This window comes from Pezoporus flaviventris, unplaced genomic scaffold, assembly GCF_033815535.1.
Source record: "Pezoporus flaviventris isolate CSIRO_AGI_PZ_B2104156 unplaced genomic scaffold, CSIRO_AGI_Pfla_v1 ptg000015l, whole genome shotgun sequence".
Lineage (NCBI taxonomy): Eukaryota > Metazoa > Chordata > Aves > Psittaciformes > Psittacidae > Pezoporus > Pezoporus flaviventris.
This window is the reverse complement of record NW_026892563.1, coordinates 30,504,921-30,523,802: the sequence shown is the minus strand read 5'-3', so window position 1 is coordinate 30,523,802 and position 18,882 is coordinate 30,504,921. Positions and strand designations below refer to the sequence as shown.

The following is an 18,882-nucleotide window of genomic DNA, read 5'->3' as shown; positions in this document are numbered from 1 at the left end:
GTTCCAGGCAATGACATTCTGAGGCAGCTCTCAGCACCATCTACATTCAGCTCGATCTTTAAAATGTATTTACGTGCAGCGTGCACCTAGAGGCAAAAACGAAGTCTAGACAATTATATGGTAATCAACATCAAAAAGGGGAACTACATAAAAATGAAGAATCTTGTTAAAAAGAAGCTGAAAGGGGCAGCTAAGAGAATTAAATCTTTCCAGGCAGCCTGAGGACTCTTTCAGAAAAATAAGAGTTTAGGAACACAGGGTCAATGCATATCACTTAGCAGACACCTGAAGGAGAAATTGGTGAGGCTAAACAGAAGAGAAAGTGAAGTAAAAGTGGCAAAACTGTAATTTGAAAGATGAAGGTGTTTTCTGAAGGAAAGAAAAGATCCTTAGTTTGGGGCAGATTAAATATGAAAATGCAGTTAAGCCAACCCTCCAAAAAAAAGAAAGGATAAAAGAAAAAGGGAGAGGGTGGAAATGTTAAAGAGGCAAATAGCAAAGGAAATTGAAAATAATTCTTAATCTGTCTTGAAATAAATGAGAAAGTGTGTCAGTACATTTCTAGGATCAACCGAGGATCAAAGTATAAGGGGCAGCCAGATGAATTTGCTACATCTGTATTTACTGTGGAAGAAACTGGGTGTATTACACATTCCCTTTTTTCTGAGGTGCTCACCAGCAGGATTTTCTTAAATGGGCTATGGAGGAGGTTGTGGAACGAACAGGCAAAACAAGCAGTAGCAAGTCAGCAGGACCAGATGGTTTCACCCCGGCATTCAAAGGGAATTCAAGAATGAGACTGATGAATTATGAACAGTGACAGGAAACTTCACGCTTAAAACCACCTTGCTAACTCAGGACAACAGGCTTCAGGAGGTATTCCAGAATGTGCAAGTCTGTAGAACTGATATCTGGGCTTCACAGATAGTAAGAACTATAGAAAGGGCTAGAGTTACCATCTGAATGAGAAGACAAACACTTTCAGGGGAGAATTCCTTTTGCAGAGAGAAAATCCTATCTTACATTGGAGTGCCTAAACAGGCAGAGAAAGTATGCCTTAAGGTGGCATATTTAATGCAGAGGGGAAATATTAACAGATGTTTCCAAAACTGTAAATGACATAGAGTTTTTTGGGATTGTTGGTTCTTTCTCTTCAAGTAGCAATGTTTAAGGGTAAACTAAGCTGGTAAGAAACAGTTTTATTACAAAGCAAGGACGCTGGTTTTCGTACAATGACCAGTAAGCTTTGGCAATTCGTTGTCTGTAGATATGGCAGATGGTAAATATTCATGGTAGTTAAGGGAAAACTGTGTAAGTTCTTGGAAAGGAACGTCCTTAAGATTCAGAGAATAATTTTAAGCTGTGCTTGGTGTCAGAAATGCCTAAAAGTAGGTCAGATGAGTGCTTGGGAAGGCAACATCTGTGCTTGGCCTGTTCCCTAGACATCTGCTTTTTTTCCCTGGCTTTGGAGATAAGGCACTGGGCTAGCTGAACTTTTAGTCTGATCCAGTATAGGTGTTCTTGTGTTCTTAAGCATTGAGCATAGACTGCTGCAGCTTGCTAGGACCAGATGTTAATGGAGCTGGATCCCATTCGGAGCTTGAGGATATCTCCTTTACGATGCTAAAACTATTAACATGAATAATAGTCTGTGTGAGAGAAGTTTGTGTGAACTAAAGCACTCCCCTCTGTCTGGAGATAATGATACATTTGGGAGAAGAAAACCAAACTCCTGTAAGTAAATAATGTTTGTCTCTTCCCCACCCCTACCCCCCCCACCCCTTTGTTGTATTAGTGTTTCATAAGTTATTTTTAGATGTAAAGAAGCTAACAGTCCACAATGTAGGACTTAGCTCTGAAATATAAATAATCATAAGTTTCCAGTGTATTGTTGTTAAGATTTCATTGTATTATCTTGAAAGCATGAAGCATTTCATTATTGGTTATAATTTAATACAGAGTGCTTCTACATCAGCTTTTTTGACATTTGGAAAAAATATAACTGAGGTGCAAAAACTTTATGGTTATTCACATTCCTCTGGTGCTCCTGTAGCTGTTATAAATATCAACAAACATTTGGTTACTTGTTGAGAAGAACCCATGATTCAACTCAAGATCTTAAGAGTTGTTGCTGTTATAGTTCTTATTATTAAGGGTTTCTTATCTGGTGAAAAGAGGATATTTGCTACATCTCACATACTTCATGGTGTTTTTACATGCATTGAAAGTCAGCAAGCACATACCTTGGTTAATGAGCTTTATTACTGAAGACTTTTTTGCAGTGCTTGCTTGTCATGCAAGTTGCAGCACTGGTACTTTTATCAGCTCCAGGTGTTGTCGCTGCACCTCAAGTGCATGAGAGAATTTTAGTTACATGAGGCTTCTCCTTGGCTGTGCCATCATCAGCAGCAAATGATTCTAAACAAGTAGTATTTGGACAAGCAAGTAACTGTGAATGAGATTTTCAACTGTTTACTTATTGGAAAAAGCAGAAGTGAATCAGCCACTCTCTGTTTTCCTCATGACTGTAGTGCCAGCAAGCATTTGACCTTAGTTCAAAAAATGCAGCTGTTTTTTTCTTAGATGGGATTTCTCAGCTTGCTGTAATAACAGAGACAGAGTTTCTTATGAGTGCTGGGACGCAGCTCTCACTGAAACCAGTGTAAGTTATGCATGTGAATATCGAGCAGTATCTCAGTTGAAATACCTAAGCAGTGTAAAATCCAGATTCGTCAAATGAAAAAAAAACCTCATTAATATCTTGATATACCCTTCAGGCCTCAGCTATCAGTGGGGGTATCAACAACAGACAAAATGTTGATTAAGGAAAAAGAGAAAAGGGAACTGATAATGCAGTGTAGTACTTAACTCCTGTTGCTTCTTCCTTGCAGTCTCCACCATTATCTCTATGTGGCACTTCAGTTTAGCCAATGTAAGCCAAACTAATTTCAAAAAACACACATTTTTTTAATCCTATAATGTGGAAATGTAAAATATTTAAAATAAGTAGTGGTAAAGCACTTTCTGCTATTATTCTGTTATTGCTGATAAATCGGTATTTTCCCCAGCTCCTGTTGCCCTGGCTGGGGATGCAATATGCTTTTAAACTTGTATGAAGAAACGCAGTGTTATAAATGGATCTGAAGACATGCCGGTTGAGAAGATGTTATTTTCCTCTGTTCTGTGAAATGCATAGTAACTAAGGTGTGCACATCCTATCATTATGCTTTGCTGCTGCTTTCCTATTCTCAGCAGTATTTCATTAACATTAGGATCATAGTTCCTGGCTAATCCCAGTAATTCCAGCAACCATTCTGATGCATCTACTTGAGCACCATATTATCTTAATACTGCTGACATTTGCATGACTTTGAAATACATTTTTCTCAGATATTGTCCATTTAATCCACTGCAGTTTCTATCATCCTTTGTTCTTATAGTCATGCTTTACTTACAGTTTATGAAAAAGAGTAACCTACTAATTTCTCAATAGCTCTTAAAGGTTAAGAAGGAATCAACAAGGTGTAAACAGCAGCATAAGAAGCCCAAAGATTTAGCTGTTTGCACAGACTACATAATTAGAAACCCATAGAACTAAAATTATAACGAAACCTGGCCATTATGATTGCTGTGTTTAATCAATAATTTTTCATGTGAATGAAATTTTTCACATGCCATTTATCATCTCAGCTATACTCTGACAGAAAATAAAAAGGCCCTAGGAGCAGAAATAAAATATTTAAGCAATGTGTGACAATTATTCTTTACACTCACTTTATCTGTATACAGTTTCTCATCTCCTTCTCCCCCCTACTACCACCATCTGAAAGTGTAGGTCGTAGTTTATGAGGCTGAAGGGAAAGGGATTTGTCTTTCTAATTTGCCCATCAATATATGGCACTAATACCAGGCAGAACAGGGGAAGGGCATGTATTACCAGCATGCTCCAGTACTGATCCAGAGTACCTCCAGCTCCAGAATTTAAAAGGACCTTTCTGGGCATCACTATTCCTTTGCCTCCTCTTTTGCCCGTTCCCCTGACTGCAATAATGTCTTTGTAGCCCTGAACTGGAACTCACTTCTCTCCCTATGTGAGATTACCTGGCTGTCAGTCTGAAGCTTGGGCTCTGTGGACTTTCAATTCTCCAGATAAGGTCGTGGCTTCACTGAGTCTTCCTTCCCACTCTCTGCCTGCAGCAGTGAGATGTAGCTTATGGAGAAGGTATCTCCCCATTCTATTTTTTGCACAATCTCCTCAAAGCAAGGCTGTCATTTGCTTTTTTATTTATCAATATGTTGTTAGGGATATCTTACCCATTACCTGTGGGAACTGTTAAACAACTGCATGGTGAATACATTGTGCATCTACCTGAACAATTCCTTGTTGTGCGATCTGTCCATATCAGGCCTTCAATACAAGACTTTTGATACAACATATCTGTTAGAAAGTAGCATCTTTGCTACTTTAAAGAAATTGGAAAACACCTTATCTAATCTGTGGTCAATTCCAGGCAGATATTTCCTATACAGTACTACCTAGTATTTTTTCCTTGAGCTGGTGTCAATTAGGTGACGGTGGTGGTCACTTCCAAAGCCTCCGTTCCCCAAAACGTAAGGCAGGAAGGGGTTGTGGGTTTTTTTCTGGTTGGTTGGTTTGGGATTGTTTGGTTTTTTTTTTCTTCTTTCCTGCTGCTGTTCTGACTTCCACCTCTCCTGCCTTTTTAGCCTCAGGAATCTCTTTGAAAGATGTTGCACTTCTGTGGAGGACTTTTTTTTTTTTTCCTGGTTAAAATTTAAAAGACATATACATTATTTATAAACTGGCAACACAAAATGAACAGCATAGCCATGCCTACCATTGTTTTTTAAAGACAGAAGATTTTAAAGTGCACTTTTTTATGAAAGCTGTTTGTAAGCTGTACAGGTTACAGTGTTTTCTCTGAACCTAAGATGTTTTGAGCCTCAGACATTAAAGTACTGTCCTGGGTTCAGCAGTAGCAGTCATTTTTCTCCTTCTTAGTAGCTGCTGCAGTGCTGTGTTTTTGACTTTCAGCCTGGGAACAGCGCTGATAACACCAATGTTTTTAGTTGCTGCTCAGTAATGTTTACTCTGACCAAGGACTTTCTGAGTCTCATGCTCTGCCAGGGAGGAGGGGAAGCCAGGAGGAAGTAGAGACAGGACACCTGATCCAAACTAACCAAAGAGGTATTCCATACCACAGCATGTCATGCCCAGTGTATAAACTGGGGGCAGTTACCCAGAAGGGAGAGATCACTGCTCGGTCGGGCTGTGTATCGGTTGGCGGGTGGTGAGGTGTTGTATTCTCTTCCCATGTCATTTCCCTTACCATTATTATTATTGGTGGTAACAGTAGTGGTTTGTGTTATACCTTAGTTACTGGACTGTTCTTATCTCAACCCGTGGGAGTTACATTCTTTTGATTCTCCTCCCCATCCCTCTGGGAGCAGGGAGAGGGAGAGGGAGGAGTGAGCGAACAGTTGCATGATTTTTGAGTGACAGGCTGGGCTTAAACCATGACAAATACATATAAAAAGGTGTGGTTAATAGCTGGATGCTAAAAAAGTTCTAAAATACTAGGCATTTTGATTTGAAGTACAAAAAATGCATTAAAAGATCCAGAAATATAAGTAGCATAAAACTGAAAAAAATGAAGTGCCTATTCCCTGACATTCTAATATGTGTTTGAAAGAGGTTTACCTTTTTGTTTATGGTATGCATCAGTGTGCTTGTGTTCTTCAGTTTCATTTGCTGTGAAGTGATGGTCTGGCCTTGAGAGTTTGGAAATATGGCAGCCTCTTTCTCCCTCCTCCGTTTTGTGTTTCTACATTCATACCTGATGGAAGGCAGAAATAAAGTAGTTCAGCAAATTTTGCCTTTCATGGGAGTAATTGCCTGCCTGGTGCAGAAACCTCTGAAGACTTGAGAAAGGATGAAGGCATAGAAATGGCCAAACTGTTGTTTGGGAAGTTGGTTAGATTCAGAGAAAACAAAAAAAATTGGAGGGGGGGTGAGATGAGACACCAAAAGTTTGAAAGTAGATGGAGTATGTGACAAATCTGGGAGAGATGTGGGCAGAAGGTGAGGTTGTAGAATGTGATCAAGAAGTTGAAGGCATTTGCTGCTCTCTGCTATAAAAGCACATTAAAATTAGCACATCTGCAGTGTTCCCACTTGCTGATTGAGGAAGTAGCAGAGGCATATGCCCAAGAAAATCAACAGTCCCTTAGAAAGCACACAGTGGTTTTAATCTTAATTTGTTTCAAGAAGGTGGAGGGTACAATCACAAGATTCTTCTCTTCTTTTTTCACTGGGAACATTTGTGTATGTGCAAGGTGGACTTCTCTGATTTTGCATTTCCTTCAAAGCTGAAGGGCTGGCAGTGCTGGCACAACCAAACTAACTCTGACAAAACACTACTTCTCCAACACACACAGAATGACTACTGATAATGAATTATAATTCTCTGAACTACATTTACATTTCCAATATGGATCATGAGAAGATTAGTGCATCACCCACAGCAGTGAGCACACCAATTTGGTCTCTTTTCTTCCTCCCGCCTTAAACTTACCTTAGGGAGAGTGGTACTTTGTGAACAAGCTTGGGGTACTGTCCCCCACATCTGCTTTCATGTAGCAATGGTTTTTGAGTTTAATTAAATTAAATTCTGATCCCTGCTGCATCTCCCTCACAAAGTTGGGGTTGTTTTTTGAGACAATCTTTTGTCTGTCTCTACAAGGGATATTTCTGATGCAATTCACTGATAAGATATCTTCTGATTTCACGTAAGTGCTCTTGTTGATCTGTCTCATGACTATGAGAAAGCCAATATCCAATATCACAGCAGGGTTTTTTATACTTCTTTGGGAAGATTGTGAATAATACTGGATTTAGGTAAGAAACTTCATATATACATACATATCTATATGGATTATGTACTTTTGGGGATATTTGTTTGATATCGCTTTGTCTTCTAGAAAATTACTAACAAAAAATACGGGGGGGAGGGCGGGGAAGACACAAGAAATGCACAAAAGGCAAAGGGAAAGACTACAGGTAAAGACTTTCAAAGAAGTTAACATTTAAATGGGTTGGTAATCAACTGGGAAAAAGCTGTTCAGACAGAGACCAGCAGCATTGCATGGCTGTGTTATGGGCTGAAAGCCTTAGGTCAAAGGGCATCCTAGATTCTAAAGGTACCGAAGGATAAAGAGAATTGGGTTATGAGGCCAATGAGATGGAGATACTGAAGAAAAGAGAATTATGGTAGAAAGAGAACAGTCAAGTTCTTACAGGCAAAGGTGTTTATGAACTGACGTGAAAGAAACCTTAAAATTGATTGCAAGGAGAGATTAGAGTGTAGGGGGAAATAGGACTCTGAAAAAAATACTCTCGCACCCCTTAGCAATCTATACTTTATATCTTTAGGTAAAAGACTAAAAGCCTTTGGTTTGAAAAGACTCCTCTTGAGTCACTTTAATCAGTTGCTGCCACAGGCTGCTGAGGGATAAGGACTTTCAGCTGCAAATTCAGTAATCATATCAACATAGTTAGCAACTGTAATCCAGTAAGTCAGCCTGAAGGTGAGAGGACTGTCTGATTTATCCCAAGCAAGCTACAGGCAGGGAGACCGGGCACCCAAGTACATGCGGTGGACGAAAGAAAGGCTTTAGCTGTACCCAGGACAAAAAGGTAAAGGATGAAGGAGTTTGGTTTTTTCTTGTTTGTATTCTTGTTTTTTCTGTAAATGGTGAATACTAACACCATTTGAGATTCCTGACACCTCTTTACAATTTAAGCAACTTTTTCAAAGGCATAATACACTGCTACTGTCTCCCACATTTCTTTTGTTCCTGTTCTCTTTATAGCTGTGAATTCCTGTCAAATTTTTATGATATAAAAAGTGGAATTCTGTATTTTGTTGCCAACTTGTTTTTATCATATGTTGGTAAGTTAATCCTTAACCATTTTAAAAATGTTGGCACGGGGCCATAAACACTCAGGCTATGTTACTTCTGCTGAGACAAATATAATAGCAAATTCTGATGTTCAAAGCTGCCCTCTTAAAAAAAAAAGAGAACTTCATAAAACGTACTTAGGATATTCTTGACTAATTCTTCTGGGGAGAAGAAGCACTCTGTGAAGGTTACTCAGGCTTTGCAGAACTGCAGAATCACTGCGAGTTCTTATCTCTTAAAATAAAAACCATCTATCCAAGGCTTTTATGAAAGGCTAGCAACTGTGGATATTGATATTTTTGATAGATGAAATGGTCCCAAACTAGCTCATCCCAATATGACTCATCCAACTGAGACTTTATATAAACAAAAGGTTCCCTCAGGATTTAAACTTTCAACTGGATGATTAACTGACAAAGCTAAAAACCCAGATTCTCAATACAGAGAAACTGTAGGTTTCAAATTAATGAAGCAACATTCCCTTAGATGACTTTTAACATTGCACCAGGATGTCAACAAAAAATCCTCTGATAAATGTAGTGCTACCTTTTCCATTACTCATTTGAGTGTATCTGATAGATTACGTTTTTATGGACTTCAGAGAATACAAGTGTGCCTCTTTGGAGAAATAAAAGGCATTGAACAAGAGGACCGAACTCAAAATAATGGATTTACATGTCTTGTTAGTGTTCCACAAATCCGTCTTCCATCTTTCTAATTTTTACCCACATTGGCTACAGAATTTTTGATGGGATGTTTAGATGCCCAGAGGGACTGAGTATGGAAAAATCAGTGCTGCATCTTTTTATTATTGTTTTGGGGTTTTTTTTGAGTGTGATCTTACAGAAATTCCTGTGCTAGTATTATGGGCCAGTAAGTTCTCTAAGTTGTTTACTAAGGTCTTGGTGAAGAACGCCATGTACATGACCTTTATGTACACAGAAATCAGAAAAGGGCAGCAAAAATGAATACACCCAAGAACTTCCAAATGAGAATGAATTGCATTGCTTAAATTCACTTTGTTCCGAAAGAAAAGGTGATACAATAGACCTATGTATTATTTTTAAATGAAGTCTAAGTTAAGATAAATATAATGGTTAGATATAAAGGTATTGCTAGAAACAAGGTTTATAGGAAAGGACTGAAACATCACAGTCCTTTGGTTAAGGATAGAGAAAGGGGTGGAAAATGGACAAACTTGTTTTAAAATGTGTAACTTTAAAGGCCTAGGTTATCAAAATTATTAATGTGGATTTAAGTATCAACTGTTGACTTTTGTGTTATTTAAGCACTTGTTGAAAAGGTAAGTCTATGCCTAAGTGTTTTCTAATCAAATCTGACTGTGGTTTTTAAAACAGCCCTTTTTTTTTTCTTTCCCCAACACATTCCAGCTGGCCTTTACCTTTGTCTCTGAGTTTTTGTAGAAGAAAAGGTTTCTTAGCCTCAGGATTAGAAAAGAATTTTGCTTTACTTACAGATTCTGTGTTAAGTTCCTTGCAAGAAAATTCCTGTTCCACAACGCAAAACATGAAGCGTCCTGGAACATGATACCCATTTTTGATATCCTCATTGCAGTCCCATTTCAGTTTGGCTGGGCAAGAATACCAAATTCTGTTGCTTTTCATGTCGGGTTTTGAGGCTAACATCAAGACAGCTAAGAAAACCATTTATCTGTACTCAAAACCAGTTCCTTTTTGCTTCTGGGCCTTTCTACTAATATTAAATGTAAATTATCCCAAAATCTAAGCCCATTTAGCAGTTCTTCAGGGAGAGTATAGAGTTCAAATTTCTTTTGGGGCACTTACAGAGAAGACATTGGTTGTACTTCAGGATGTTTAGTATGCTTGGGATTAGTATCTCTGGCTTCTTTCCATTTAACACAGTCCTGATAGTGCCACTGTGGCAGCTGTGTGCAAAGCCAAATCAGTAAAAGCAGTATGTACTAGCCAAAGAAATAGCATGGGCTGTCACAGTTGAGCTGTGTCTTTGAAATCATTTCTTCAGTACAGCATGCTTCATTTGTTTGGTTTTGCTTTAAAAGGTGTCACACTGGGAGCAAATTAAACTAGGTAAGCCAGAAGCAGAGCTGTGTTTTAGGGAAGAAAACAGCATCTTGGTGCTTTGGTTCTGCTACCTCCCCCAGCTCAATGAAACGTCTCAGTGGTAGCGCAGCTCATTTCCACTTAACTGCATCCACATGGGAAGGATTTAACCAGGGATATAGAAAAGCACCTCTCATCCAAGATGGGGGGGAAAAGGGAGGACAAATTTGTTCTTTGGGTAACTGTATTGGCACTAGCAGGCTGCATGCTTCTGTTAGTACAGAGCAGGTCTGTGAGCTTGTTTGTGCCATGAAATGTGTGAAGGTAGTAACATGCAATTGCATTAGTGGCCACAGTGCTCATTCCGACTTTATAGCTATAGCACTCCGAGAAAGATGTTTTCAAGATTGTCTGAGAAGAATGGAGATTAAAGTGGTGTGATTCAGCGTAGAAGTAAGCACAAATTCAAGGCACAGGGGTACCCTCTTTGTTCCAGCCCACACAGTAATAAACAGCATTCTGGCAACTCTTCAGTATGTGAAGAAAAGCTGAAATTCTGCAGTATTGGAAATGTATGTAGTGGAGAAAAATGTGCAATATTAGCAGTGAACATACTCATCATGTGTTTTAGAATGTCAAACCTATAAACCCCAGTTGAGCCAGAACCATTTCAGAATGTTGGGTAAGATAAAAAAACCTCTGCCTGGATCTGCACTCATGAACGTTATGGTAACAATATGGCACCCATGATTCAATAGGGTAAACTGTGGGGAATCCACACTTCTCTGTGCCTTGTGTCACAGAATGAAAGCTTTCCCATCAATGCTATAGCTACATTTGTGGTTCAAACAAGATATTAAAGCAATTATTAAGGAATAGCCATTATGCTCTAAATTTATGGTTCCTTTACCCTTTTTTCTTGGGATTTTTTTTTTTTTTTTTCCCCTGCCAGTAGTCTCAGAAGTTATCAAATTCAGGAAAGAGGGAGAGAGAGAAGCCTACTAAGTACAAGGCTATCAGAACGTATAACAAGGTTACAATATGCAGAAGCGTTACTTACCATATCCTGCAATAGTCATTGTCGCTGCTAGGAGATGTAAGATAGATAAAAGTAAATAAGTTTTTGCACAGTGGGTAGGGAGCTTCCAGAATTCATTGCTACAGGAGGCTGGGTTGACAGACAGTATAAGCAGATTCAAAAAGATACTAAAGACATTCATGGGCAAAAGGTCTAAATACTAAGTAGATACAAAGGAGAACAATAGATGTGCCCTCCGACATCTCCTATAGAATGATTGCGGATGCTGGCAGAGTACAGGGGGAATGGACCACAGGAAAGAGCCATGCTCACATGCTGTCCTTGTCACTGACCGCAGCAGCATGCTGGCCTGGGCTCACAAGCATGTCTCATGTTCTTAGCTCACTTCTGCCTAATTAATGAATTGTTCAGACTGGAATGTCTCAGCCTCCCAGCAGTGCAGACAAAATTTAATTCTGTGGTTGTGACAGAACTGCTGCTTCAGGCTTCATTCTCATTCAGAGTGGTGTGATGGAGTGAGAGCTGTGCCCGACCACCATGGTGTGTTGACCGAGGGCTGGCTGCCCAGAAGTTGCTCTGCTGCTGCCACTAAGCCAGCACAGGACAGCTTAATATTAACTGTTAATTAGCAGCTTCCCCAATACGCAGAGTATGGAGATCTGCCTCTCTTTAAGCCCTGATTTTTCTGCCACCATCATCTCACAATGGTAGCTAAGCACTCTCTGTAAGACTGGAGTTGGTATATTGCTATGTGACAAAGCTCCCTGAATAATTTATATCTAAGGCTCCATTTCATACGTATTTGTTATCCTATGGGTTTTCCCCTAGGATATGCCATCTAATTTCAATTTAAAATGTAAGTTCCATAAATTACCACTGCACAGAAGTTGCTTTAACATGCCATTTATGAAGGTAATGGTGCACATTGCAGCAGAAGTGTTTCAGAGTTTCCACTTCTGGGATTACAGATTCACAGTAAGCTGGTAAATGGGAAACAATGAGGAGTTTGGTAGAAAATTGAACAAATCCACTTTAACGTATCAAAGCAAATTGCATCTTAATATTGTGAACTCCGTAGGGCAATGTTCCTGCAACAGCATGGACATCTAGGTTCCCTGCTCGCATTAAGCAGAAACGAAGTGTGTATATTGTGTGTCAAGTGTATTTACACATCAGTTTGTGAAAGTGCACTTAGGAAGATAATTAAGACATATTTACAGTAAAGTATAAATAAAGCCCATTAAACAGACAGTTCATAATCTTTGGTTTAAAATTGTGTGAATCTTGTTTTGTTCCCTGAGTATCTGATTTTCTAAATAAAATCATAGCTTCAGAGAATAGCCAGTCTAGGTAACCAATTCAGCAACAATTTAATAAGGTGGCATCCAGATGTTGCTAAAATATGCATAATTTGCCCTTATCTTTCAAGAGAAACATAAGTTACAGTATTTTTACCTCAAAAAGTAATATCAATTATATAGCAGTAAATGCATTTCAGAAATAATGATTTTGTTTACATGTCTTGCCTAACTTAAAAGAAAATCATGTCATGGAAGTCATTAAAACTGGTTTTCTGTGCATGAGGCCATGTCTTGGCAAAATGTCTCTCCTTAGGTGCTTAGGTTTAATTCTTATTCTTAACACCTATTATATTTAATAGGCTTTAAAAACCTGCTTAAATTCATGAAACTAAGTATTTCTTGAGTAAGACTAGCAACTGGTTTGGCATCTGCTGATTTTATAACAGTGTTTTCTATTTTGTTTTATTATTTAGTCATGTAATTGCATCCTTCAATAGGAAAATATAATAATATACTCTCCTACCAAATATATGTGCAAATTCAGAGCTGCTTCTGACTGAAATTACTTAAGTAGTGCACACGAAAGAAAGGGATTGATATTTGGGTTGTAGCGTTCAAAGCTTCCAAGGTACAAGTAATGTAATAGTGAATCTCCAGGCTGTATATATCTTGCCTAAGTGACTAGTATCTAAGGGCCTGAGATGCTCTATCCGTGAGACAGACAGGATTCAGTAAGCCAGTTTTTCACTCCAGTCACGAACCTGTCTTTTTGGTGATTTCCCTCATGTAGATTTGAAAGTAGATCTTATTGCATGTAAGTAAAGACTGCATACCAGTAATAAATACATCCTGCTGTCTGTTAGGTGAATCTTAGGAACTGTGGAGCTTCTTGGCAGTCCTTAGAAAAGAGTAGATATCACTTGCCAGTGGGAAGGCATGTGTGAATCTGCAAGACAGTCAGTTCCCTTCTCTGTCACCCTTAACTTGCCTACGGCATTATTGCTGTCAGTGCTTTGCCTTTGGCTTGCCTGATACAAGTCCATAAGGCACAAGAGGAAAGGCTTCACAGAAGAAGCAAATCCAGGATTTTAAGTTAAATCTTATGTTGCTTGTGATAACATGCAGAACAAGCGATTATTTGAGGGAAGGGTGCAGAAAGGGTGGAAAAAGGGACAGGCTGTGACACAGCGCAGCAACGCAAATAAATTTAGATTGTGTGCAAGATGTGCTACTTTGAGACTGATATGCCTGGTTCAGGAAAAACACTCAGCACATGCAAGTGCACTTGCAAATGGTCTAAATAATTTTAGAATCCTTCTACAAACCACTTATATCTGCCTCTGCCTGCTTGCATGATTTCTGATGCCTGTCAGACATACAGGGCCATGTCGCTCATCCCACAAATGGAAAGCTGTTTTCACTTAGCCTGCCAAGCATCTTGCCAAACTGTAGGCCCTGAAACCTTGCAAGAATTATTGTTTAATTTAGGAAAGATCTTGGTCTGATCCACTACCATTCTGTTACCTTTTCTGTTTCTCTTCCTTTCCTTGCTTGTTATTTCACTTTAGTAGTTCCCATCCAAAATGGTAAGGTTGTCGTAGAATCATAGAATGGTTAGGGTTGGAAAGGATCTTACAATCATCTAGGTCCAACCCCCCTGCCATACTGACAGCTTATTATAGCCAGTAACTCAAATGATCATTGTTTTTTCTTTAATGTCAAGTTACTATTCATAAGTTTATGTTGCTGCTGTTTGTGATGCATATGTTGCATATACATGTTTCGTGTATCTGATTAAATGCATTGCTTTGGATCCAACAGGCCAGAACCAGTACTGTGGACAAAGGATGGTGGAGAGCTACCAGATCCAGAGAGAATGGTTGTCAATGGCAGGGTCCTAAGCATCAGTTTCCTAAACAAAACAGACAATGGCACCTATCGATGTGAAGCAAAAAATCCTATTGGCCGAAACAGCACAGAATATGTCCTGATAGTACATGGTGAGTGTGTTCTCATTAGTTCTTTGGTGCATGTTATGCATACCTACCATTTCAAGACGATACGATTAGTTGCTTATGAGCATTACCAAAAGAATAGCAAGAAAAGCTGGAAGTATAATTGCCCTTTTATTGATGCTATCATGTAGCTGTGGGGAGTATGTTTAGTTCCTTTTATTGGCAAGCATCTCTTCCTACCATTTAAATAAAATATATTCACTGATGTTGTGAACTTTTTGCAAAGTAAGCACCTGTAAAAATGTTTTGCAGTATATTGGTATTGTTTTATAAATACTTGCCTCAGGCACACGATGTTCAGATAAAGCTGGTTACAAAAGGATATGTGAAGGGAAATATGGAAATACCAGACAGGTGGGAGCTTGAGGTTTATTTTTTTTCATAGACCATGAAAGACAGGACATCAGATACTTTTCTTCGCACATGTTATAGCCTGCAACTGAGAAAATTCATGTTATAAAAGTTAGCTGATCATTATCTGGCCTATCATTACAGTCAGTCCTCAAAAATATGTCATGTCCTAAATTCAGTGTACTTCTAATAAAATCAAAAAATATGAAGGTTTACATTAAATTACAGTTAATTTTATTTCCTTAATTAGGCAACAATATGTGTCACATGAAGAGAATAGCTGGCTTTGACACTGATCATGAAATAAATCGATAGATCTCAGGTATAGAAGCAGCTATGATGTAAAGTTGCATTTGCCTTTAATACAGGTTTGCAGTATGGATCTACCAGTCTGAAAACATAATGTTCTCTTACAACAGATATGTTTGTGATAATTCCTGGAAGATTACGAGTTCTGTAATTTGAATTGCAACCTAAGTGAATACAGAGGTGAAAGCTCCACTGTAGCTCATGATGGTACTTTTTTCTCTAGTTTTTTAAAAAATACATCTTTGTTTCATTTTATTGATAGTTATAAAATCTAATGCAAATTTTAGTCTATAAATAGACACGTGGACTATACAGATTTTATTTACTCATGAGTGCACCCTCAGCAAGTGACTATGAAGACAGACTGAGAGACTTGGGCTTGTTCAGCCTGAAGAGAAGGCTCAGGAGAGACCTTATAAGAGTCTTTCAATACCTAAGGGGGAGTCTACAAGAAATCTGGAGGGGCCTTTTTAAAAGGGCGTGTAGTGATAGGACAAGGGGGAATGGCTTTATACTGACAGAGGGGAGATTTAGATTAGACATTAGGAATAAATTCTTTACTGTGAGGGTGGTGAGACACAGGTTGTCTCCAAGTTGTGGATGCCCAACCCTGGAAGTATTCAAGGCCAGGTTGGATGGGGCTTTGAAAACCCTGGTATACTGGAAACTGTCCCTGCCCATGGCAGGGGGGAGTGTAATTGAGATGATCTTTAAGGCCCCTTCTAACCTTTCTATGATGATTTCTGGTAAAACAAATATGTGTTTCTTTGGTGTTTGTAAGATCTCAAAACATTTTTACTAAAGGTTTAAACTGCCTTTAGTTGTCTGGGAGAAAGCTTCTATTAAGGCCTACTTTCTGTTTTCAGTAATGAGCTATTTACTGGCACTGTTGATGAAATGTCATTTATCAAAAGAACCCCTTATTACTTTTCATTTTTCTTGAAGTTCGCTATCAGTTTATGTAGGATTTAGTGGCACAAGTAGGGAGCAGATCTGTTCATGAGGAGCACAGAGCCTGTACTGCTGTGTGCATATTTCTGTATTAAAGACAATCAGAAAAACTGATCCTTCTAACCTGGACTTATGTTGATTATGGCAAGAAAAGAAAAGGAAAAAAACATGTCTTTTACATCCTGGAGGTGGTGGGTTATTGGTTGCTGGCTGCAGGCACAAAGTGTGCTGTCTTTGATGAAGCAATGGCTTCTGTGTGTACCAAATACTGAAACTTCTGTTGCTTGTGTTTCCTACCTAATTTATTTAGGTGGTTATTTCTAAAAACATGGCCTTTTATAATGGAAGATTTTTCTGTCAGTGGTGACTTTGCAATAAACCTCTATCAAAGAGTATTTCATGATCTCCTATGTGCCTTTTGCATAGTGGCATGCCCCCTGTTGATCTGATTATCTTGCAACAACTTCACAGCAGTCTGTAAAATCATTCATTATCAGGAAGGCATTCTGTTATGTTTGGCAGCATATTAGGCATCTTATCAGGTTTAGCTGGCACACTGGTGACCTTTTCTGTTATTAGTACCACTGTTTTCCTAATTGCATTTCTGCAATTCTAGTGTTAGGAGTAGAGAAGGTAAATGTCAGGTGCTTCTGAGTTTTGTGAAACAGTGAGAGCAGTGTGACAGACTATGTGATGATGTTTAGAGCATTACAACTTACTGCATTTCAGAGTTAAGTTTATTTAAGTACAGAAGAGACTGACACAACTATTTTATCAAATGTAGCACAGTCAGTTGTATAGTTCAATTTAAGCAGTGTCTTACCCCTTCTTTAGCTCATTACATTCATGAATGTCTCTAGTGAAACATAATCCTCCTAAAATTATACATTATTCTCTCTTTCTTTCCCTCTCTTTCTCTGGGGGCTAGCAAACCTACTTCTTACCGTTTTCTGAGATGCATTCTTCCATTTAATAGAGGATGTATTTTTTCCTATATCTTCCTAAATATATCTGGGGCCATCCTTTGATTTCTCATCCCTTCCCCTGTGCCTAATGCGTTGAGGTTATTTTTTGTCCTACTCCTCTGTTACGGCTGATTTATCATATAAGTTTGCCTTCTTAGCTGAGTTATTAGGTTTCCAATACAAGTACATACCAGATTTAATATAAGGGGAGGTATGTTCACAAAGATTTGGGAGGGGAAAGGAGAGGAGAGGGGAGAAATCTTCATGAGAAGAGAACCTCTTCACAAGAGAGTCTTTTAAATCACAGGTCAAGGAAGTAAGGTCTAGAAAATGTGACTTACCAGGTCACCTGAAAGGAGTCAGGCATAAGTGCCCTGAGCGCTAGTAGCCACTGCCTTAACGGAGGTTCTGGAAGTCCAGTTCCACAGCTGTTAAACAACTGTTTTTCTAGGCAGCTGTTGAGCCCAGAGGAACTGCAGTGATGGAGAGAAACAATGATAATCACATGCCCAAAGTTAGAGAGATACCATGGCTAATTCAGTTTTTCCAGACAAGCTTGTGTAAAAATGCAGAGGATGTCAGTGAAATCCTCTGTAGAAGAAGGGGAGTGGAACCTGATCCACACCTTTTCTTTTCTTAGCCATACTGTGATTTTTTTTTCTACATATTTTCCTTTTTTTTTCACTTCTGCTTCACGGATTTTCAGTCTTTCTGTTTATTAAGGTTGCAAAATTTTCATCTGGCTTCTGTTCCTTTTTTCCTCTATGAAGCCCCCTCTCAGTGGGACTCAGTCTACTAGTTCTCTCCATTTCTGAAGTTATCTTCCTAACTCAGAGAAGATTTAGACGGCTTTAGCATAGAGAGAAGCTTGCCCAAAAATGGAAAGTATAATGTATCATAATTAGAGATTAAGAGTAAGCAAAGTATTTATACACATTAATTATATAAACCAAGCAAAGAGTGTCTCATGCCTTTAACTGGACCAACCTAGACACAAAATTTACAGAAAAGTAGTATTTTTTCCACTCTAAATGATGATGAAGTAATACTGTTTTGATGTTAAGTGATGACAGTGAAAATAAATATTGCTGTAAGTAGATGCATAGCAATCTGTCTAATATAATTAGTATCTGATAACACAAAAAGTCTTTTTAGACTTGAAATATAATTAAAGAAATCAGACTTCAGAGAAATTCAATATATTTGAATCGGGTAAAGGTATGGGCTATTAAATATGCACATGCTGCTTTGCTGAGTGAATACGGCTGCTACTTTCATTTTTCTTAACTTTTATTATTAATGTCAAGAAAACACTTCATAAAGCAGGAAGTTGGGTATAGAGAGTTTATATGCAGCAGCACAAAGGCAAAACGTAGTTTGCTCAAACATTTGTCTCATGCAGTAGCAAAGGCACAAGCTTTAATGCCCGTAGCTGTTGTCATTTCTGTATTGTAATTGGTGAGCTTAGTGCTTTAGAAGTGCACATTCTGGCTGGATATATTATACCCTTTCTTTGGTAATGGGCCCCAGATAATTTTCACTCTCTTCCAATTTATTAAGAATTTTTGTTTACCTTTGTCCAAATACTAGTCATTAATCAGTAGTAAACAGAGCCAGCTGTCAAACGCGTGATGCCCAACCCAAAAATACAGATTCCACTTGCAAAGCTTAGGTAATAACTGCATTGATTTAGCTGAGGTTGAGAAAGGATGTGGTCCATCATAATCAAACTGATGACACAGCTGTTATCTATGTAGCAGGAGTTCAAAACATCTGGATGTCACTGCAGAAGACTTAGTTCAGAGTTACATTGAGTGGGTGACAGAAGTCAACATCATTGGGAAATCTTCTTAATGGAAACAGCAGCATCTGGTAATTCGCAGCCCTATTTGACATAAAGTACCTGGGCAAAATATCCTGATTTGCAAA

General features: G+C 38.6%; 1 protein-coding gene across 3 annotated transcripts in view; it reads left to right on the top strand.

The window, feature by feature from the left end:
* The window catches only part of CADM2 (cell adhesion molecule 2), a 628,684-nt gene that overhangs the window by 549,650 nt on the left and 60,152 nt on the right, over nt 1-18,882 (top strand). For all 3 annotated transcript variants that reach the window (XM_061453969.1, XM_061453970.1, XM_061453968.1), the window contains one exon: nt 14,184-14,362. In XM_061453969.1, coding sequence (XP_061309953.1) covers nt 14,184-14,362 — 179 coding nt within the window. The remainder of the gene's footprint in view (nt 1-14,183; nt 14,363-18,882) is intronic.